This window comes from Polypterus senegalus, chromosome 17 (genome assembly GCF_016835505.1).
Source record: "Polypterus senegalus isolate Bchr_013 chromosome 17, ASM1683550v1, whole genome shotgun sequence".
Classification (NCBI taxonomy): domain Eukaryota; kingdom Metazoa; phylum Chordata; class Cladistia; order Polypteriformes; family Polypteridae; genus Polypterus; species Polypterus senegalus.
Window position 1 is genome coordinate 30,210,332 of NC_053170.1, and position 22,933 is coordinate 30,233,264.

The following is a 22,933-nucleotide window of genomic DNA, read 5'->3' on the forward strand; positions in this document are numbered from 1 at the left end:
TCCTGTGGGGGGTGCTCCGGGAGTATGGGGTACCGGACCCCCTGATAAGAGCTGTTCGGTCTCTGTACAACCGTGTCAGAGCTTGGTCCGCATTGCCGCAGTAAGTCGAGCCCGCTTCCAGTGAGAGTTGGACTCCGCCAGGGCTGCCCTTTGTCACCGATTCTGTTCATAACTTTTATGGATAGAATTTCTAGGAGCAGCCAAGATGTTGAAGGGGTCCGGTTTGGTGGACTCAGGATTGGGTCACTGCTTTTTGCAGATGATGTTGTCCTGTTTGCTTCATCAGGCCGTGATCTTCAGCTCTCTCTGGATCGGTTCGCAACTGAGTGTGAGTTGAGGGTGGAGTGCCCTCTCAGGGTTTTGGGAGAGATCCTGCCCCAAGTGGAGGAGTTCAAGTATCTCGGGGTATTGTTCACGAGTGAGGGAAGAATAGAACGTGAGATCAACAGGTGGATCGGTGCTGCATCCGCAGTGATGCGGGCTCTCCATCGGCCTGTCGTGGTGAAAAAGGAGCTGAGCCATAAGGCAAAGCTCTCAATTTACCAGTCGATCTACACTCCTACCCTCACCTATGGTCATGAGCTATGGGTAGTGACCGAAAGAACGAGATCACGAATACAAGCGGCTGAAATGAGTTTCCTCCACAGGGTGTCTGGGCTTTCCCTTAAAGATAGGGTGAGAAGCTCAGTCATCCGGGAGGGGCTCAGAGTAGAGCCGCTGCTCCTCCGCATCGAGAGGAGTCAGATGAGGTGGCTCGGCATCTGATCAGGATGCCTCCTGGACGCCTCCCTGGTGAAGTGTTCCGGCACGCCAACTGGGAGGAGGCCCCGGGGAAGACCCAGGACACGCTGGAGGGACTATGTCTCCCGGCTGGCCTGGGAACGCCTTGGGATTCTCCGGAAGAGCTGGAAGAAGTGGCCGGGAGAGGGAAGTCTGGGCCTCTCTGCTTAAGCTGCTGCCCCCGCGACCCGACCTCGGATAAGCGGAAGAGGATGGATGGATGGATGGATATATTAGATTGAATAAACTTTGTTAATCTCAAGGGGATATGTCTTTATTTTTTTTAAATATAGCACCTTTTCTATCTATCTGTCTGTCCTTCTTCTATCAAGTGCCTTTCATTTCTGTCTTTATTTAGTAAAGGCAGAGCCAGCTCTACCATTTAGATGGAAAAATTTGCTGGGGGATTAGTTTAACCATTACAGAGCCTGACCCCCACCCCAAACACTCTGACTCAATACAACATTAAGACCCCCTTCTATTTACAGTAATTTAATATATAAATATCTGCATGCTCAAAATGCCAAGGGGAGCCCCCAACCCCCTCATCAGTGGATGTTACAACTATGTAACAATGCCGTGAAAACTCTATATCTTAACTTGTGGGTACAGTGGACACTGGCCAGAGGCAGCCGTAGGGGTTTGCGGGGCCTTCGGCTGACCAACCCCACGCAGGAGCCGGTTACGTCAAACGCTGTTTCCGGTATGTGTGGACTGTATAAATTTGCGCGGGAATTTAATAAAAAATAATGTTAACATACACTGGATTTTCTCATTACAGTATTCAGTTAAATTTTTGCAAGATAACACGCAGACTTTATCAAAATATAAACTTAGAATATAACTTGACAAATCCGCTCGAACGGGACACGCGGACCTTAGGTGCAGTAACCCCACTTGCCACTCTTGTCAGGGCCCCACAGTGTTTCTGATGCCTATGTATGTTTCTGTTTTGCTATCCAACAGGGGCCCCAGTGCATTACTTTGCCTGGGGGCTTATGATGCTGGTAAGATGGCCATGCGATATGTATAAGGATATACTGTATAAGGTTTGGGAGTGATACTTAACAGCTTTGCCTAGAGCCAGCCCTAAATAAAGAGATATATGAAAGAATCTATATGAAAGAAGTTTCAGATAGATATGAAAAGCACTATATTTAGTAAGTAAAGCCATATACATATCAATGGAACTATATGAAAAAGGGACTCAATAAATATAAAACGAACCGTGGAAAGAAGAGCAGGCAGATTGCTGCATATCAAGGCTGCAGTTACCCTTTCCCAGTCTCTTAATGGATAAACATACCTACCTTCATACATTCATACATACATGGTATTTAAACGTGCACCCTTCATAGATTCGAGTGAAGACGTCTGCTGATTTTCTAAGTAATAAGCCGCATTTTAAATCAATTGCCCCGCCCACATCCCGGCGCCCCGTCTATTCGGTGTGCGCGTGTGCAGTTGTGCGACTTTACTGTACCAGCTTTCCGGTCAGGGTTGACTCCTGCTTTGTCTCGATGATGCATGGATAGACCCCGGCTACCCTGTGACCTTCACCTGGACAAAGTGGCTCTGAAAATGCCTTGATGGATGACAAAATTGGTTAACACTGAACACCGCGGACGGCTTGTGCCCTAGTTTATAACTTAGGTCCGAAATTAAATTTTCTCAACCGCTAGTCACGACGGTATTCCCCTGTTCCTTCATCTTCATTCAGAAATATTACATTAAGTAGTGTACTACCTTTCCGTATATACGTTGTGTGGGGCGAGTAGTCGTTTTCTCTGAACTATTATAATCAAACGGTAATCGCAAGCACTAAGAAAAAAGCCTGAATCGGCCTCTTCAACGCAAAATACATCTGAACTGACTTTTGTGCCTGCTCATTACAATTACAAGGCAAAATCTTATGAAACGGTTAAATGTATTTGAAAAACTGATCGGTACAAAATACTCTTGTGAAATAAAACCCATGACATGAATGACCAAACACGTGTTTCGGGAAGTTCGGGATTGCGCAAACGAGATTACTTTAACTTAATGTCAAAATAAAGAAAATATAATTAGTGCTAACGATTAACTCTGATGAGAAAATCTTTTATCATATTATATTTCACACGCTTTACTTTTGTAGGTTAATATGGGGGAGCGAACGTAATTTTATGAGAGGGCACATTCAAGCCCACTTTCGTACTTGGGTCATCCTGGACCGAAGTGGGGAGTAAACCAGATAACCACACTGAGACAGATCGGGCCAGGAGTAGAGCAATGCAGCTGTGTGACAGCATTACTGACCAACACCCAGTGTGGCACTTAATGCGGCCCTCGTAATCCAATTGAATTGCTAATTAAGTAACTGACATTTTGCTTGTTTTAAATACCCCCAAAATAAGACGCATGGGCGACGATCTGCTGGATGAGTGAATGGGCAATAATAACTACTGCACGCCGATTCAAACTGATTATCGCCGGGAAGACCCTCCTAGTTATTGCCTAATCATAACGATGACTGTTAAATGACTCGCCATGTGGCTGGATGCAGTTCTGCTTACCTTTTCTTAAAAAGTGTGACAAATACAGAAACAACGACGCCTTCGCCATGTTCTTAAATAATCAACGATTAGCCTGCGATTTGCAGTTTCCAAGAAGTTTGCACAGACACTCACACAATTTATTAATCTTCCATTTTTGCAGTGCCATTTATCGAAATTATATTTTTAACGTTTAATGACAAAGTATTTTGATACCAAAAAAACCAAAACAAAACTTCCAACTCAAGCAGCAGCCACAGGGTGTCATTTCGGTCGATAGTAAGTGAGTCGATTAGCCCGGAGTGACAGCCAGACAAAGTAGGGTACGAAGTCGGAGAAAGTGGGCGGCCCTCACCATGGGGTAAGGGGGGATGGGGGTTTGCGCACGACCCGACTGAGAACCTGTTCACACCGGGAGGAAATGTTCACACGGTCCCAAAGTCAATTTCCAGATAAAAGAAAGCCTCCTGCCTCGCGGGACTCCTTTAGATCCGGCTGGTATTCTCGCATTATACTACTACATTGTTGTGTTGTTTTTGTACGTTTCTTTTTATATATATCATTTATTTTATTTTATTTGAAGCGCGCCTTCTTCTGTCGATTGGTAGCAACTTCAGCACCACTTTTTTCCAGTTGTCGAAAATGGACAGCGCAAATGAAAACACACGCCTTCAAACAAAAGATGCCCAACCAAGCTACACATTTACCGACAGGTGAGTTCGATTATATTTTACATTGTATACCGGTTCGCCGTCCGAGTTATCCGAATCTGCACTTGTAGATTGTGATGAGGAGATCCGGAACATGTTGTAAATCGGAGTGCGGCGTTCTCATTACTATTGCAGATTTTTTTTTTAATTTTCCTCAACTTTGGATTCACGTGACACGTCATGCCTGTAGAGGACATTTTCGCAGATTTAATGGGACAAGCGTCAATCCGACTTAAAGGGGTATAACTATTAAACGTAAAGTTGCATAGTCGTGAAAGTTAGTTCACTTTTGCTCCTCCTAGATTTTTATTCAAACAGATCACACACTTTCTTTTAAACCAACAGTGTTTCATTTGTTAAACGCAAATGTAAAATGTCAAGAGTTACAGGAATCCCATTCATTATCAACGGTAAAGGACGTTATGCAGGAAGGCGTCCGTCCGGGGGCAATGCGCACGCCAGAGTCGTTCATTCAGTGGAAAGAAACCCACGCGACACAGAAAGCTAAATGCGCTATTAACAGATAAGGGTATCGATGTATTGTGAAAAATGTAAAGCTATCACTAAATCGTGCAAAGGCGGCTCTCCGAATGCGATTTCTACAAATCGGATTAAGTTTATGCTCTGAAGTAATGAGTCCATGCATCCATAGTCTGAACAAATTAATAGGACTGCAAGGGAAAAACCATTCAAGTATATTAAGATCGTTAGTAGATGTTTGTAGATGTCTTTTAATTGAACGCACACGATACGCTGGCCTGTGCCGGTGGGAGTTCTTGTGTGTGTTTAATGTTTCTGCTTCATTTTTATTTAGATCTTACCTGATGCGTGACTGGTCTCAAAAAACATCTGCAGCGATTGCAGCAGTGGGAGGGCGGCTAGGCGGAATGTTCCGTAACGTTCCCAGATCCAGCGTCTTGCCTTCGAGTCCTGCATGAGGATGTTGGCCTGTATAGTTGGCATGTTCTTCCAGGTGTTTGCTTGGTTTAACTCCCACGGACCAAAGACATGCATGTTAGGCGGTCTGGCGATGCTAAACTGGCCCGTGTGTGTTAAATCGGGGATGGGCCGCTTCCTCTTGTCTTTGCTGCATCTCTGTTTTGGAGATAAGTAGGTTTAGAAAATGTTTGGATGAAAATCTTTTTTTAATAGCCTTTTATGAAATATTAATCAGCATTCAATTTCACGACCTTATTCTGTTTATTATTCCATAAACATGGACTTGCTTGCAATAATCTGTACATTCAGATCCTGTCACTTTGTTCATTTTTGAAGAACTAAGCAGTGAACTTCCATGTACATTTAATACAGTAAAATATGAACAGCATATACATTATGGATACCTACAGTGCGTTCACACATAACAGTCCTCCTCTCAAAGTGGTTAAAGCAACAGATGAGATGGAAGCAGACTCTAGCTAATACTTTTATAGTCTTTAAGAAGGATCAAAGTGCAGACAAGCCTAAATGAAAATAACCCAAGTGGTGTGTCGAGTGGCATTGCTACCTCACAACAGCAGCAGCACGTTGGGACTCCATGTTTGCTTGTCCACTATGGTGGATTTGAATTTTTAACCCACGTGTTGGTAAGTTTTATCTTGGGCACACGTTTCTTTTTGCAGTCCAAAGACAAGTTTATTAGTGTTGCAAAAAAGGAGATGTGTGGATGCTTGTGTTTACAATCTGCACTGACTTTTGTGAAACGTTGCTGTCTTGCACCTTTTGCTGCTGACTGTTCTGCTAAGGGCGAGTTTAAAATGTGCTTCAGAATTAAACTCCAGTTCTGTAAATCTTGACAGATTTATGAGTATTTAATGTGCTTTGATAGGCTTATTTACATCCATGCATGACATGGGACAGACCCTTCGAGCGTCTAACCCCGTACCTTTGTCTCTCACTAAACTGTACATGTTCAGGACTTCTGTGATGTGATGGAGTCCGGTGGTATGCTGATGCACCTCTTAACGTTCTCCAATATTTTGTAATGTTTTCTTCCTTTATGTCAGATTGTGTCCAGTTTGCAGATATTTTTTTCTCAATGCACCAAGCAAACTTTAGGAGTTTAGCTTTTATTTACATATTTGACCTTGTTCTGTTGAAATGTCTAGTGTGGCCTTCACATTTGAAAGGGGCTAATCGTATTTTTACCAAAATTATTTTTTTGGAATAATACTTGGGTTTGGAAATGATTTCCTGATTTTTCTATGAAAGTGAACCAAAAGAAAATGATTTTGGTGGGATTAATCCATGTATTCCCTTATGTGTAACATATGCATGTTTGATTAATTTAACGTCGGTAAGTGTAAAGTATAACACATAGGAAATAAAAATGTTAGGTTCGAATACACAATTGGAGGATTGAAAATCAAGAGCACACCTTATGAGAAGGATTTAAGAGTCGTAGTGGACTCAACACTATCAACTTCCCAACAGTGTTCAGAAGACATTAAGAAGGCTAAGAGAATGTCAGGTTATATAGCGCCATGATGTATGGAGTACAAGTCCAAAGAGGTTCTGCTCAACCTTTATAATGCACTGGTGAGGCCTGATCTGGAGTACTGTGTGTGCTTTGGCTTCCAGGCTATAAAACAAACATAGCAGCACTAGAAAAGGTCCAGAGAAGAGCATCTTGGCTGATTGCACGGCATGAGTTATGAGGAAACATTAAAAGAGCTAAACCTTTTCAGTTTAAGCAAAAGAAGATTAAGAGGAGACCTGACTGAAGTGTTTAAAATTATGAAGAGAATTAGTAGAGTGGATCGAGACTGTTAGTTTAAAATGAGTTCATCAACAACACAGGGACACAGGTGGAAACTTATTAAGGGTAAATTTCACACAAACATTAGGACGTTTTTCTTTACACCGAAAACCAGAGACACTTGGAATATTAAGAATTAAGTGGATAGGACTGGTGAGCTTGTTTGGGTTGACTTGCCTGTTCTCATCCAAATTACTCTAATGTTCTAATTAATGACTCTATTCGCCTGGTATATGAACATCATCCATAACCCCCCATTATTATCCACACCTCATTTCACCCACTGCGCCCATCTAATGGATTAAGTGGATTCAGAAAACAGATGCAAAATGATTTTCAGAATTCTCATTGCATTAGCGTGTGTAATTTTAAATTAGGCCTTTATTGAATATCCCTTCACACATTGGGCCAGTTTTTAGTTTGAAATTAATCTTATTGCACACATTTGGACCAAGTGGTGAAACCAGTCCTCAGAGAAAATGTATCCATAGCCTAACCGCTATGAGGCACCACCCTCAATAATAAAAATGAAAAAGCTAACAGTCGCTGAACAGTAAAGGTATCCATAGATAACTAGAAACGTCAGCCCACACCCCAGGGTTGGGTGCTTTTCTTTATTAGCCATTAATAGTAATGGTAAGAGGGTCTCAAGACATGCTGTACTTATGAAATCAATTTCACGGTCTGTGTGTGCCCACCTCTTATCAGGCATTGATGCTTGCGTTTTTCTTGACGAGGATAATCTATGAAGCAAAATATGGAGTTGCATTCAAATATGAGCCAACCCCACCCAGAAATCTCTGCAAAGCTTTTTTTAACATATAATACTACTGCCTCATGGTCACAATAGGCCAGTATTATTTTTTTGTTATGTTTTTATTTTTGATGTCTCAGAATCACTTATTTAGTACAAGATCATGAATTTGATAAAATGGCTGAAAGACCCAATGAAACAAAGGCACACTTTCTCTTGAAGCAGTTTTGAAATCTCCTCCAGAGTTTTACCTTGACTTGTGCCCAGTGGTGAAGGGAATAGATTCTTAGATTAATAATTAATAATATGTTGGGTATGGTTTTGAGATATCTTAACATGTATTGCGTTACTTCACTAAAGTTTAGTATGGCTCACCATAGAAATGATACATTTGAGAATTTTTTGCTCTGTTGCTTTTAAGATACTATGAAATGTTTAATAATTTATCTGTGTTTAGAGATTTAAGGGTGCAAGACTCCCCCAGATTCATGTGCGCCTTGGACATGGACAGGTTCCAGCAGCAGCACTGCCACTCAAAGCTGGGAGAGACCAGTAAGGGTGAGCTGGAGAAGCAAAAGGCCCGTAGAAAGCTGTATGTTGCAGCGTTGGTGTGCCTTTTCTTCATGATCGGCGAAGTAATAGGTAAGAATGGATGAAGGGTTTATTTTCCATGAAGACTGAGTAAAAGGATAGACAGAATGGCAATAAAATATACTGCTCAAAAAAAATTAAAGGAACACTTTTTAATCAGTATAGTATCAAATCAATGAAACTTCTGAGTTATTAATCTGGTCAGTTAAGTAGCAGAGGGGGTTGTTAATCAGTTTCAGTTGCTTTGGTGTTAATGAAATTAACAACAGATGCACTAGAGGGGCAACAATGAGATGACCCCCAAAACAGGAATGGTCTAACAGGTGGAGGCCACTGACATTTTCCCCTCCTCATCTTTTCTGACTGTTTTGTCACTCGTTTTACATTTGGCTACAGTCAGTGTCACTACTGGCAGCATGAGGTGATACCTGGACCCTACAGAGGTTGCACAGGTAGTCCAACTTCTCCAGGATGGCACATCAATACGTGTCATTGCCAGAAGGTTTGCTGTGTCTCCCAGCACAGTCTCAAGGGCAGATTCCAGGAGACAGGCAGTTACTCTAGGAGAGCTGGATAGGGCTGTAGAACAGGGGGTTCTCAAACTCAGTCCTGGGGGACCCCTGCGGCTACAGGTTTTGTTCCAACCAGATTCCTAATCAGTGACAACACCTGATAGCACTGATCTCATTTAATTAGCTGGTATTATTCATCTTTTATTCTACATTCAGAAAAGCACAGCAGCATGGTTTTTACATTTATAAGAAACTTAAGAAATATTTCTGTTTTTGCTATGGATTTAAATGCTCTCTTTTTATTATATTTCACCCATTCTCTGTGCAGTTTGCTTTCTTCATTGAATCTTAATAATGACAATTAAAAACAAGCAGGACAGAAACCCAAGCAAACAACACTCACTCGTGAAAGGCTGCAACTACTTTAGCATCAGCCCCACAAAGTAGTAAATAACGGATTAATTAAACAATTAGAACACCTAGAAAAGTAGAATGACAAGATTAAAATACTGTTAAAAAGAAAAAAAAAATACATATAACGGCTTATTAAATTTTTATACTTTTTTTTTTTAACAAACTTAGTTTTCTAATTTGTATATTGTTCCCGAATCTGGGAAACAACAGTTCACTTAATTAGCCCAGGAGTAAAAATTAAAAACAGAGGCTGGTTGGAACAAAAACCTGCAGCCACAGGGGTCCCCAAGGACCGAGTTTGGGAACCTCTGCTGTAGAAGGTCCTTAACCCATCAGCAGGACCAGTATCTGCTCCTTTGGGCAAGGAGGAACATGATGAGAACTATCAGAGCCTTACAAAATGACCTCCAGCAGGCCACTGGTGTGAATGTCTCTGACCAAACAATCAGAAACAGATTTCATGACGGTGGCCTGAGGGCCTGGTGTCCTCTAGTGAGCCCTGTGCTCACTGCCTGGCACCGTGGAGCTCGATTGGCATTTGCCATAGAATACCAGAATTGGCAGGTCTACCACTGGCACCTTGTGCTTTTTTACAGATGAGAGCAGGTTCACCCTGAGCAGATGTGACAGATGTGAAAGGGCCTGGAGAAGCTGTGGCGAACGTTATGCTGCCTGTAACATCATTCAGCATGACCAATTTGGTGGTGGGTCAGTGATGGTCTGGGGAGGCATATCCATGGAGGGACGCACAGACCTGCACAGGCTAGACAATGGCACCTTGACTGCCATTCGGTATCGGGATGAAATCCTTGGACCCATTGTCAGACCCTATGCTGGTGCACAACAATGACCGGCCTCATGTAGCAAGAGTATGCTGGCAGTTCCTGAAGGATGAAGGAATTGATACCACTGACTGGCCCCCACACTCGCCAGACTTAAATCCAATAGAACACCTCTGGGACATTATGTTTCAGACTGTCCAGAAGCTCAGTGATGCCCTGGTCCAGATCTGGGAGGAGATCCCCCAGGACACCATCTGTCGTCTCATTAGGACATTGTCAGGCATGCATACAAGCACGTGGGGGCCATACAAATTTCTGAGTACGATTTTAAGTTGCTGCAATGAAATTTTGGCAAAATGGACTAGCCTGACACATCATTTTTTCACTTTGATTTTCGGGGTGTCTTTAAATTCAGCCATCTGTAGGTTGATAATTTTCATTTCCATCAAACAATTTGGCATCCTTTCGTTCATAATACATTACCCAGTCCATATCAGTATAGATATCCGGAAGGATTTCTTTTTCCCAATTGATATGTGATGCTTTTTCAAAGTGTTCCTTTAATTTTTTTTGAGCAGTTTTACGAATGTCTGCATAGAGATGTAGTGGCAGTCTGAAGTCTTGTTGAATTTGAATGTAGGAATAAAAATACTTGGATGTTAAACACAAATGTGTGTTTCCTCCTCTACCAATTAGAATTAATATTATTTTTAGAAAGTTTTACTTTGGGCCCACAAAAGCCCTTCACACCAAGGATGCTTGTGATGTCCATTTCACCTTGGGGATTAATAAAGTCAGTTCTATCAATCTATCGATTGATCGATCGTAATGTCAACAACTAAGTGAGGTGTGACTCCACTCTGGATATGTTAATATTGTGGCCTATAGCAGATACTCCCAATACAGTAACTTCTGGTATTTCATGTCTTCTCCAAAATGGAGGCAAATGAGGAGGGAAGCAACAACCTAAAGTGAAGTGGGCTAAGAAAAATCTTTTGAGAGTAAGCCAAACCATATGTGGCAAGAGAAACATAAGTAGAGCTGCAGAAATCAGGGGTGCGAGGTGATTGGCATGGGAGTGGGTGTATTGGCACCATCAGTCTAATATTAAGATGAACCAGCAATTCTTTCACCTCATAAATAGTATTCCAAACCTACACTATTAAGAAGCCCATTGAAATCATACCATTGAATCCTGAAGTGTGTATGGCCCCCACGTGCCTTATCCACTCCTGACAATGTCTGGGCATGCTTCGGATGAGACAGTGATGGTGTCCTAGGGGATGCCCTCCCGGACCTGAATTGGGGCATCAGTGAGCTACTTGGCAGCATTGGATGCACTGATACATGATGTTCCAGAGGTTCTCAATTGGATTCAGGTCTGGGGTGCGTGTTGCCAGTCAGTGGCATTAATGGCTTCGTCATCCTGAACTGCCTACACAGTCTGGCAACTTGCGACTGGGCATTTTCCTACACCAGGAGGATCCCATGGCCCACTGTACCAGCATACGTTCTAAAGATTTCCTTCCGGTACCTAACAGCAGTCAGGGTACCATTGCCTAGCATGTGGAGGTCTGTGTGACCTTCTAAGATATGCCTCCCTGACCATCACTGACCTACCAGCAAACCGATCTATCTGAATGAAGTTGCAGACACCATGGTGTCTCCAGGCTCTTTCACATCTGTCTCATGTGCTCAGTATGAACCTGCTCTCATCTGTAAAGAGAATGGGATACCAGTAGCAGAGCTGCCAATTGTGTATTCTCTGGTGAATGCCCATTGAGCTGCATAGTATTGGGTTGTGAGCACAGGTCAAAGTTCAGAAAAAAAATTGGGGTCAGGAAGGCAAAATAAGTGCCATAGCCAAGCCACGATGAGACAGAATGCCCACCTCCTCTAGAACATTTGTGCTGTTTTCTCGGATTTTACTAAGTCATCAATGCTTTATTGAAATAAGAATCATATGTTGTCTTTGCTATTGATAGTTTTATGGCGCCTCTTTTTAAATAAACCTTAGATTCTTGAATTTTCTTAGTGTCCATTTTTTTTTACTGACTACAAAGTAGGTCTCATTTGATGATGTATTGGTTCTGTACCTGATAAGCCATCAATTCTTGTATCATCCTTTAGGTGGCTACCTGGCCCACAGTTTGGCCATCATGACAGACGCTGCTCATTTGCTGACCGATTTTGCCAGCCTGCTGATCAGTCTGTTTTCTCTGTGGATGGCATCAAGGCCTGCTACAAAGACCATGAACTTCGGCTGGCATCGAGCAGGTAAGAACTTTTGAGCTAAGGAGGGAGAGTGAGTGATTCATTACTGGTTTCCCAGCATTTCTTTGTAATATCCGGATATTAATTGTGCATGTTGCTAAACCTTGTTGATGTGAGTATTCGTGCAGTGCAGCTATTCTCTAAATGGCATATTGTATCATTCTCATTTTCAATGCTACAATACCAGGGACATAATATAACTCACAAGCTATGTTAAGTTCAGGGTACCACAACATTTCAAAAGAGAATGATACTCTTATGATGTTTATATTCAGTATGGTAGCTAACTGGGGACACTAGAGACCTTACTTCTTTATTGGATTACCTCAGTAGTGCAGACTACATTATGCAACATTTTATAATAATGACAACATCAGAGAATATATTAGCAAAACTCATGCGTTTGTCTGTGTGAGTGAATGTTAAGCAGATTTATGACTTAAAACAGTTTTCTTAAGCTTAAGTCTAGTGGTGAGTGTGCTAATGGTCCCAAAGAAAAGAAAGAAGAATTATAGCTGTGTCGGATGGCTGGGATCTCTAGTAATACTGATAGCCTTTGAAAAGCAGCATGTTGATGCTTCCGCACACACATGCGTTCATATACTGTAGCATATGTGTATATGTATGTGAGATACATAATCTTGTAATGCTGAGCACATCGTCAGGTTAAAAACTTGAACATGACCCAGTATTAGGATCAACTCCGACCTGACTTGCATCCCAGTCCTCACTATTGCTTTAATTTGCATACACTGCCATCCTGGAATGCAGAACGTCCTCTCTCCATAATTCAAAAAGGAAGCTGTCATGATCCTCTGCAGATCAAACGTCACGGGAGCAGACCGCACCACATCTGTACTGCCTTATGAGGATGAACACTGTGTTCATGTCCAGATCATGAGCATTGACTGTAATATCCTGTCCAAATCAAGTGATACTATTGGAGTGTGTTCACTAGAGCTGACCTTCTAGTGTAAACACATGTAATGTCCTTTCATGATGAGTGCCAGTGAGGACTTTGGCATTTGAAGCACTGCTGCAGCCATTGATTTGTGACTTGCAGTCAAAGTTACAGTGAAATGCTCTTCACGTGATTTGTGCAGTTTTTTGTTTCATATTTTTCACTGGTGATGCCTTGTTTGTTTATTTCTATAGAGTTTTCTTTTTCCGTGAAGTGTTTTTTTTTTATTCACAAATAGTTTTTCCTGGAAGATTCTTACATCACGGTCATGGATAAAATGGTAGGCATTCTGAAGGGTGTGTAAAAGATCCAGGACTGCAAATGTCACAGTTATACTTCTTCTTAAGAAAGTTGACATCTTTGCAGCAATTGTCAATGGCTTTATTAGTTTTATTGCTTTTTGACGTAGAGCTATTCTGTTTCTAAAGCTGCATTTGTGATATACTGTACATACACAAACAAGCATATCAGATACTTTGCTTTAGCAGAGCAAAGTGTGAATAAGCAAACACTCAGAGTTGCATGCTACTCCCATTTTACTGTTCCTGTATGTTTCATAAAGCAGCTTTTTCACCAGACCAGTCTCAGGCACAAGTCTTGTGATTCTGGTGAAACGGGAAAGCAGCACAAATGGGTACCCATTAATAACAGAGCTCAAGAGTGTCATTTTTAGCAGGGATGCACAGTAGTTCCATTATTTTAAGATCTTTCAAATCTCCACAGACTTTTAAAATTAAACATTTTTGAAAAAGGGTTCTGAAAATGATCAAGCGAACTACAGGTAGTCCCCAGGTTATGGATATCCGACCTGCGACTTATGCGCCTCAGTAACTGCCGCTCCGTCATCTTTGGCCTGGGGATGCTGCAAGCGGTGGCTGGAGGGGGGTGATTTTGCTGCTCGCGCAGTGTAGTGTCCATCGGGTGGCAATCGGTGACCCGTGGTCCATAGTCACTGGGGCCACTACACACCTGCAGCTACTGCTCCCGACTGGATGCAGGTTGGATGGATGGAACGGAGGGGGGCGTTTCATTGCCCGCCTAGCACACACGGCTGGTAATGCTGCAAGTGCTGACCCGGTTGTGGGTGAACGGGGCAGCAGGGGTAGGAATGTAGTGTGCCTCGGATGGCTGCCTCTCACTACCGCACCCTGTTCGTTCTCAGTGGGCGGATGTTGCAGGCAGCATACTGTAGTGGAGGTGACTGTCTGGTGAGTGAGTGATGATTCCCCCCCTCGACGCCCGCATTCATTATCAATGGCAAGCCTGCTTGTACTGTTATGCACATAGCAGAAAGTTGTCTCTCGTTCAGTATGCCAGACGTGTTGACGACTGGTGCCTTCCTGCTATGATAGCATGTACAGTGCTGTGCAGAAGAGCTCATCTTAATCTTTTGTCTTCACCCTTCAACAATGTCTCTGAAACACAAATCTGATGCAAGTGCTGGTGATACAGTAAAGAAGAGAAAAACCATCACCATTGAAAATAAAGTAGAAATAATAAAAAGGTAAGAGTGAGGTGAAACTCCATCATTCATTGGCAGAGCACTTAGTTACAGTCAGTCAACAGTAGCATTTATTAAAATAATGTACCGGCACTGACTTACATACAAATTCAACCCAAGTACAAACCTACAGTCCCTATCTCGTACGTAGCCTGGGGACTGCCTGAATAGGCATTTATTGATTTTATTTTTTATAAGTCTCTAATACCTGGCTCACTCATATCAATGTCAGCACATCTTTGCAGGGATTGTGACATTTTATCTCGGTTCACATTGCAGGTTATCCCGGAAGTGAGCAAACCCTCCAAACTCTGTGGTTTTATTACATCTTGACTTGTAAATGTTTGTGTTTTCTACATTACTTAACTCTGGTTTTACTCGCAGTGCCCTTGACATGATCAATTGCTTTTAAGTTCCAGGGATGATAGCCTGCATATAAGCAATGTGCACCTGTTTGCTCTTCAAAGATTCTAATCTCTAAATCTAACACCTTTAAACCTCTGCTCCAAGGGAAGATCACTTTTGTTTTTTGGGTATTGGAGCACAGTGCATTTTTGTGTTTGTGTAAGAGGTAAATCTACAAAAAATTGGCAGAGAATGAGTGAATTGGCAACAAACATTCAAAGACTAATTGATAACCTAGAGGTTGTTAATCCTGTCTAACCATTCTTGAATTGCTTGAGGGCAGCATGTCTGTCACTTTGACAAATTTTTCCTTTTTTTTTTTTGGCTGCTGGTTCAGTATGTCGTAATATTGAGCTAAAGGTTAAACAGGGCAGCAGTGACATTGCATTTTTAGTTTTGGGTGGTGTTTTTGATTTACTAAGCAAGTAGGACAGATACTTAAATCAGTATTTCTAATTACATACCATGTCTATGCTGAACCTTTGTCAGTTCTCGGAACTGGATGCATCCTCACATGTGACAGACCTCTTCAATCCAAATGAAGTTGTCGCCATTAGCTTTTCCAGAATGATGTTGACACAGGATAGTTAGAATTTTGCTCTCTCAAACACCCTGTTTATTCTTTCATTGGCCACTTTATTAGGTTCACCTGCTTGTTGTCATACTGGGAGTAACCTGCTCTTCCAAATACTCAGGCATGTGGCAGGAGCCTAGCGTATCAGTTGATCAATCTGTCCATCAATGCAGACATGGTGACAAGTTGAGTTAGTGTTGATTACAATGGGAAGACTTTTGATCTAAGTGACTTTGATGTATTGTTCACTGCAAATGTGGAGATTCTAGCTGCTCAGAAGTGGCTGCACTCCTGGGATTTTCTTTCACTGCAGTCTCAAGGGTTTACAGAAAATGGTGCTGTAATAAAACCATATATATATATATATATATATATATATATATATACACACACGCACTAGGGGGTTCCTCCCGCTTGCTTTGCTCACCAGCCACTTCGCGTCTCTGCTGCTGACGTTCTGAAGAGAGGGGCTGAACGCACACCAAGGAGATGCGATCGCTCCTCAGAAACCCCCTCTTAAACGATGATATAATGGGAAACAAATAGGGTTTTTTTACCTCCTCTTTGCTCAATCAGCTGCTGGCTTGCTGCTGCTGCCGTGCCATATGATCTGCATCTCGTGTGGCGCTTCGAACATTTAGTAGCCTGTACAGCAGCTGTCCTACTCTTTGTCTTTTATTTCCGGCCCCTGGCGTGGTTAAATCTTTTGGCACAAAGGCCCATCTTGTGAGATGTAAGTTCTTGATGTTTTTTAGTTTATAATTTAAAAATGGAATAAGAATCTGAAAATCTAAAAACATGACAGTAAAGTTCGATAAATTCTAAAAAGAATGATAGCAAACATATATATATTTAGGTTTTAAAATAACCCCAATTTCAAGTGTGACAAAAAAGTAACATAAAAAAGTCACCATTGCGCTTTTAGGCTTAGCATTTTATATATAGTGTGTGTGTGTGTGTGTGCATATGTATAAATATAAATAATTTGGAGCAGCTATTACTAACAAAGGCATCTTGTTAGTAATAAAGTCAGAGGAGAATTGCAAGGTTTGCCAGTGAACAGCTCTTTATAACCGTGGTGTACAGAAGAATGTTTTTAAATCCGCAAAGTGTCAGATACTGAAGTAGATGGGCTGCAGCAGTAGAAGACCACCCTGGGGTTTACTCCTGTCGGCTGTGAACAGGAAAGTGAGGCTACAGTCTTGCAAATCTTAATTTCTGCTGTAACATGCAGGTGGTAGGTTAAGGGTTTGGTGTAAACCATATAAATCTGTGTATTCATCCATGCTGCCTTGTGGTTTTTCGACAAACTTGACTGTGACTTCATTAGGGAGCTTTCTTTATTTTTGGCATGATGACACCACAGACGTTAATAGAAAAGCGAACAGCAGACCCTCGATATCTGTGGTTTAAATAAGACTGGGCCCACATGTATGCCACCTTAAGGAGGTCCTAGTCATTGGCACCTAATCTGGAAAACTTGATTCCATTTTTACAGATCTGTATGGGTGATAAATGTAGCGGGGTGTACTTACTTTTCAAATCTGCATTCTTCTTAATTTATGAGACTGAATACACCATGTCAGTTTTATATGTAATTTTTTCAAGTACGTCACCTTTATCTGTAGGTGTTTGTTGGTGTGAAGATCTAATGTTTGTCCATTCAAATGTTTTGAAAAAGTTAACAGTTTCCACAGGGTATACTAATGTTTTCACTTGACACTATGCAGTGGAACCTCGGTTCACGAACGTCTCGGTACACGTACAACTCGGTTTACGACCAAGAAGTTTGCCAAACTTTTTCCTCGGTTCACAACCACACACTCGGTATACGAACAAGCCAGTTTCCCTTTCGGTTTGTGCGTGCCGATGATTTCTGCACGTGTTAGATTGTTCTCAGTCAGACGTGCGTGTGTGCTTTTGCTGTGAACTCTTTGTGCTCTATTTCATTTCCTTTCCGGTTCGTATTCACCAATTACTGTATTTAAGCACGTGTTCAGCCTCTCTCTGTTCATTGTTCTCAGACGTGCGTGCTTTACCTGTGAACCCTTTGTGCTCTACAGTATTTCATGTGCATTTGCAGTTAATCATGGCTTCTAAGCACTGTAACTTCCTCTCCACCCAGTTCCTCCTCACTTCATGCCAGAACTTGGCTCATGCAAGGTTAGTTTTCTTGGTGGTTTATGATTAGTTTTTGTATTACGGATTTTTCAAATGTTCATTTTTCGGTTCGTAGCATCAATTGTTGCAATGTTACTTTTCTTGGTTGTTTATTAAGTTACAGATTTTTCAAATGTTCATTTTTTTTCCCTGTGCTTAAAACTCATTTAAAAAAAAAAAAATGTTTAGAGTGATCGGGTCGTAAGGCTATAGCGCGAACTCTTGCAATGTTAGTTTTCTCTGTTGTTCAAGGTTTTCTCAGTGTTATTCAATGTTTTTACATTTAGTTTACTATTATGATGTGCATTCTGTGGTGTAATTAACTATATTTGTGCTTAAAAATGTTTAAAAAATATATTTACATACAGTTTGTATGGTCTGGAACGGATTAATTGTATTTACATTCAATCCTATGGGTGAAATTGCTTCGGTTCATGACCAAATCAGTTTACGACCAGAGTTTTGGAACGAATTATGGTCGTGAACCGAGGTTCCACTGTATATGTGCAAATACTGAGTATGCATTAAAAGAAACTAGAAGATTATTATAATCAAAAGTGGGCAAACATTTGGAAAATCCAGTTTAATTCAGGTAAGAGCAAAGTTCTACATTTAGGTGAAATAATAAATACCTTAGTTGGCTTTTGTTGATGTACTCGGAAAAGAATATAGTGATTTAGGTTGAGGACAGCACGGTAAGGAGACCCAGGTTCGCTTCCCGGGTTCACCCTGTGTGGAGTTTGCATGTTCTCTCCATGTCTGTGTGGGTTTCCTCCCACAGTCCAAAGACATGCAGGTTAGGTGCACTGGCGATCCTAAATTGTCCCTAGTGTGTGTGCTTGGTGTGTGTGTGTGCCCTGCGGTGGGCTGGCGCCCAGCCCAAGGATTTGTTCCTGCCTTGCGTCCTGTGCTGGCTGGGACTGGCTCCAGCAGACCCCCGTGACCCTGTGTTAGGAGATAGCAGGTTGGAAAATGACTGACTGACTGATTTAGGTTGACACAATATTCTCATCCTTGCATTGCAATAATAAAATTGATCAAATGTTACTGTAAATCTTCATAACTATTGGGAAAAAAAAACTGGTAGATTCTACACTGCAGCTCTTTAAGGTGCTGAAGGGGTTGTACCTGAAATACTGTGTTAATATGCTACAAAAAAGGGCAGCACTTAAAGGGTGAAATGATTAGCTACCAAGTGCCCCACTGGGTTAACGTGCAGTCTCCTCTGACAAGCTATCAACACTGACCTTTTGAGGTCTTGAGCAGAGAAGGTGATTTCAGAACTTCATTCAGATCTGTGGAGTTCTCTAAAAACATCAGTAAAGGTTAGGGTTGTGGAGAAATCTCAGAAAAAACAAGCAGAGCCTTCAGAAAGGCAGTCAGAATTTAAGACTTTATTGCACAGCATAAAAAACAATTGCAGAGCACATAAAGCCTGTCTCAATTCATGAAGTGAGCCCCGAGTGTCCAGAGAGCCCTGAATACATTACAGTTCTTATCTCAAAATGCCCCCCTTCCAGACTAGTTTTCCAACATTTACTGTATAGAGGTTCCCAACTTAGCACCTTTACTCATAACAATCCCCTGGTGTTCCAGACCTTCTCATAACAATATTCCTGCCCCTGAAGACATCCCCATAACGGTCTTCTTTCCATAACAATATTTTTGCTGGCAGGACATATTTGCCATCCGGCGATAAGCTGATCCTGATTACCCCTCCCTTCATTCTTACGGCCTAATCCTGAGTTGTTAAGATCGATGGCCTTTCAGTTGTTAATCAACTCTCAACTTAACAATTGAGTTGAGAAAAGATTAAATTGAGATCAAAAGGACCCATAGATGAAAACTGGTCTGCCTAATTAATAAGTCAATAAATGATTACTTGTTGCACTAGCATCCTGTAAGGCTAAGGCTAACATAATAGGTGTGATACCCGGCCGGGCGACGCCCAGGAGGACTGGAGGAGGGCTTGTGCCTCCTCCAGACCGCTAGGGGGCATCCGTCCTGGTTATGTTGGGGGCATCGGGTAAAGAGCTTGGAAGCCCAGCCCTGTAGGGACCCGTGGCCACCGCCAGGCGGCGCCCCAGTGCCTGAATATCCCGGGGGAAGACGACAGGGGACACCTGGACGGCTTCCGGGTGCGCAGCCGGCACTTCCGCCACACTGGGGCATGGCTACGGAGGAATGCCGGGAAGCAGCTGGAGCCCATCTGGGTTCCCATTTAAGGGGCCGCCTCCCTCCAGTCATCGGCCGAAGTCGGGTGGAAGAGGACGGAGCTGGAGGGAGGACTAGAGGCGGCCAGGAGAAAGTGTGGCCTGGACATTGGGGGAATCTGTGCTGGAGGCACTGGGGTTTGTGAGTGCACGAACATTGTAAATATTGTAAATAAATGGGTGTGTTGGGTGAGAAACCGTTGTCCGTCTGTCTGTGTCTGGGCCAGCGTCCACATAGGCAACTGTGCCAGTGAGTGGAAACGCACAGCTTCACTGATAAGGGCCAGGCTGCAAACAACCTTGACACAGAGCTTCACGCTTGAGAGAAAAGACAAGCCTTTAACAATTGCTTCTTTAAGCTCACTCATATATGCTACTGTATCTTATTATTACTATCACTAAGCTGTATAAAGAGACATTGCCATTTAAACCTAAGTGCTACTGTAAAACATATACATGTGTGAATATAAAAGCCCATGAATGCAGACAGCAGCACTGTTAGGTCATGGCACACAGCTGCCCAGTGGTCTGATAGAGGCCAAGCTACTGCTTATGTCATGGCACATGTTCAGGAAAAAGTCCCCTAACTTTCAATAATTAACTCTTAAGCCTCTATTGTGTTCAAACTAACTAGTATCGTAATACATTGTGTTTTAATTTTATTTCCTAAGGTATTGATGAGCTCTGATGCTGCTAAATGCCATTTAATTGCTTGTATGTTTTATACGCTAGCTTAAGAGCTTGCCCTTTACTCACACAGGCAAAAAGCCTTGCATGCAGTTTCTTTGGTCTTCTATCAGTAAAAAGAAAAGCTCTGCTCCTGTATTTTTCAAAACAAAGTTTGCCTGCTTGCTTCCTCAGAGAGCATGATGACCTTGTCTCACAGCTCGACTCACAGAAACTCGAAACAAGGCCAGTAAGAAGGACAGGCAGGCAAGAGGCCTCTCTAACAACATAAATGGTGTCCTTTTAAAGTTGTTTCAGGCCTAGACTTTTCATAGTTAATGGCACAAAAACTAATAATGCAACGCATTGATCCTTGATCAAAATTCTCAACAGTAGCTCAGGAGAATTTCTTGCAAATACGTAGTCACTTGTGCACTCAAGGGAACCTCGTGGCAATCGCTGCAAGGGGAAATGCTTTCAAGACTGAAACTGGCAAGCTGACAGCTTTTGTGAACCAAATGCATGAGATACTGAGATGTTAAAAATGTCATTGCAGTAACAATGAGAAATTAAAGCAAATATTTAAAATAAAATCAGCTATTGCTGCATAAATATCTGAGATACTCAGTTTCATTGTATTAATAAAATTTTGATCAAAAAATGTGCTTTAATTGGAGTGGGAATGCAGTCATAAAATGTTTGGCTCTTAACCTTAATAAAGTATTATTCTTCCTTAATGCAGTAAACTGCTTCATAAAGCACTTTGTGACAATGACATGGTTTGGTAAGTGTTTTTGTGCATCCAATTCTTTTTTCTAAACAAATCTATCACAAGTCGGCAGGGAGTTATTTGAACACACATGCACGTGTGTACCACGTGTGTAAATATTTTCATGACAGACACAGATTTCGTTTTTGTCTTCTTAGAGATCCTGGGAGCTTTGGTATCTGTGTTGTCAATCTGGGTGGTGACTGGCGTCTTGGTGTACCTGGCCATACAAAGGATTATCTCAAACAATTACGAAATCGAAGGTGGGACCATGCTGATTACATCTGGCTGTGCAGTGGCTGTTAACATTATGTAAGTGTTTTCTTTTTAAATCGTAAACTCTCACCTGCTGTCTATAGTTCATGTTTTTCATTTACTGCATAGTTTAGTGTTTCGCATGATTTTCAAAGTCAAATGCCATTTATATTAGGTACGTCATACTGAAAGACAAAGCTGCTGGACAGGTATTCATTTACATCCTACTGTATGGTCTTGTCTTTGAGGCATTACCTCATAGGAAAGCTGAACGGTCACACCTATAGTATAGTATTATAGTATTACTGGTGATTATAGTATTATGAACTGTTCTTCCAAAGGCCCTTTAAATTGTAATAAAACGTGCAAAATATTATGATACAATGGACTTCTAGGTTAAAAAAAAGTTGCACATCTGAATTTTACATTATTTTCTATAAATGTGTGTGTGTATATATGTATGTATATATAATATATAATATATATATATTGTGATAGGGGGCAGTATCGCTCCCTTGAACCCTTGTCCACGACTCTAGACACCAGATAAAAGTCCACAAGTTGACTTTATTTTTATGCCACAGTGCACAAAGCACCCTCTCCTCCACTATACTCATATAACAATCACAATAATAAATCAGTAATACTTGCCACCCTTCCACCCAGCTCAGCTCACTGTCTGGGAGCTCCCACAGTCCTTTTATACACCCTGACCCGGAAGTGTTCCCAAGCCCCAGGCCATGTGATTCTTTACAAGGTACAAGTCCTTTTCTTTCACCCCGGAAGAACATCACTTCTGTTGTTGCTCTTCTTATGACGCACTTCCAGGTTATAGGGCACAAATGATTCTTCGGTCCTCCCTGCAGCTCCCTCTTGTGGCCCCAATGGTATCCAGCAGGGTTGTGTATAAAAACTACATAGTCCATGATTCCCTGCTGGTCTTCAGGGCACCTCCATACTGCAGGGAGGGCTCCATCTAATATGGCAAAATGTTTGTGGGCACCTTACCATTACATCTATATGAGCTTCTTGGAATTTTTTTTTTTTTTGTAAAATAAAAAGTCATGCAGAGAGTATTCCAGATTCCAGTTTATTTATTTATTTTATTATCAACTCCCTTGAACCCAAAATAACTTTTTTTTTTGTACTGTAAGTCTGAATACTATGACCCTTCTTAATCACTTTGTAATCTCAAAACGCAATGAAAGATTTGCTGTCATTTTAATTGTGATAATGAAAGGCAAAGGAAACGCATGCGGTGCATATTGTACTGTTTCATATGAAACACGATTTTAAAATACTATTCTGGGTACAATTTTT

General features: G+C 41.8%; 1 protein-coding gene across 2 annotated transcripts in view; it reads left to right on the forward strand.

The window, feature by feature from the left end:
- The first annotated feature begins 3,244 nt into the window (after nucleotides 1-3,244).
- LOC120517768 (zinc transporter 2-like) overlaps nucleotides 3,245-22,933 on the forward strand; it is a 29,751-nt gene continuing 10,062 nt past the window's right edge. The window contains exons 1-5 of one of the 2 annotated variants that reach the window (XM_039740245.1): nucleotides 3,245-3,812; nucleotides 3,898-4,027; nucleotides 7,994-8,178; nucleotides 11,966-12,112; nucleotides 21,517-21,670. In XM_039740245.1, coding sequence (XP_039596179.1) covers nucleotides 3,957-4,027; nucleotides 7,994-8,178; nucleotides 11,966-12,112; nucleotides 21,517-21,670 — 557 coding nt within the window. In that variant the 5' untranslated portion in view covers nucleotides 3,245-3,812; nucleotides 3,898-3,956. Of the gene's footprint in view, nucleotides 4,028-7,993; nucleotides 8,179-11,965; nucleotides 12,113-21,516; nucleotides 21,671-22,933 lie in introns of both variants that reach the window. The other variant, XM_039740246.1, reaches the window with a different exon arrangement.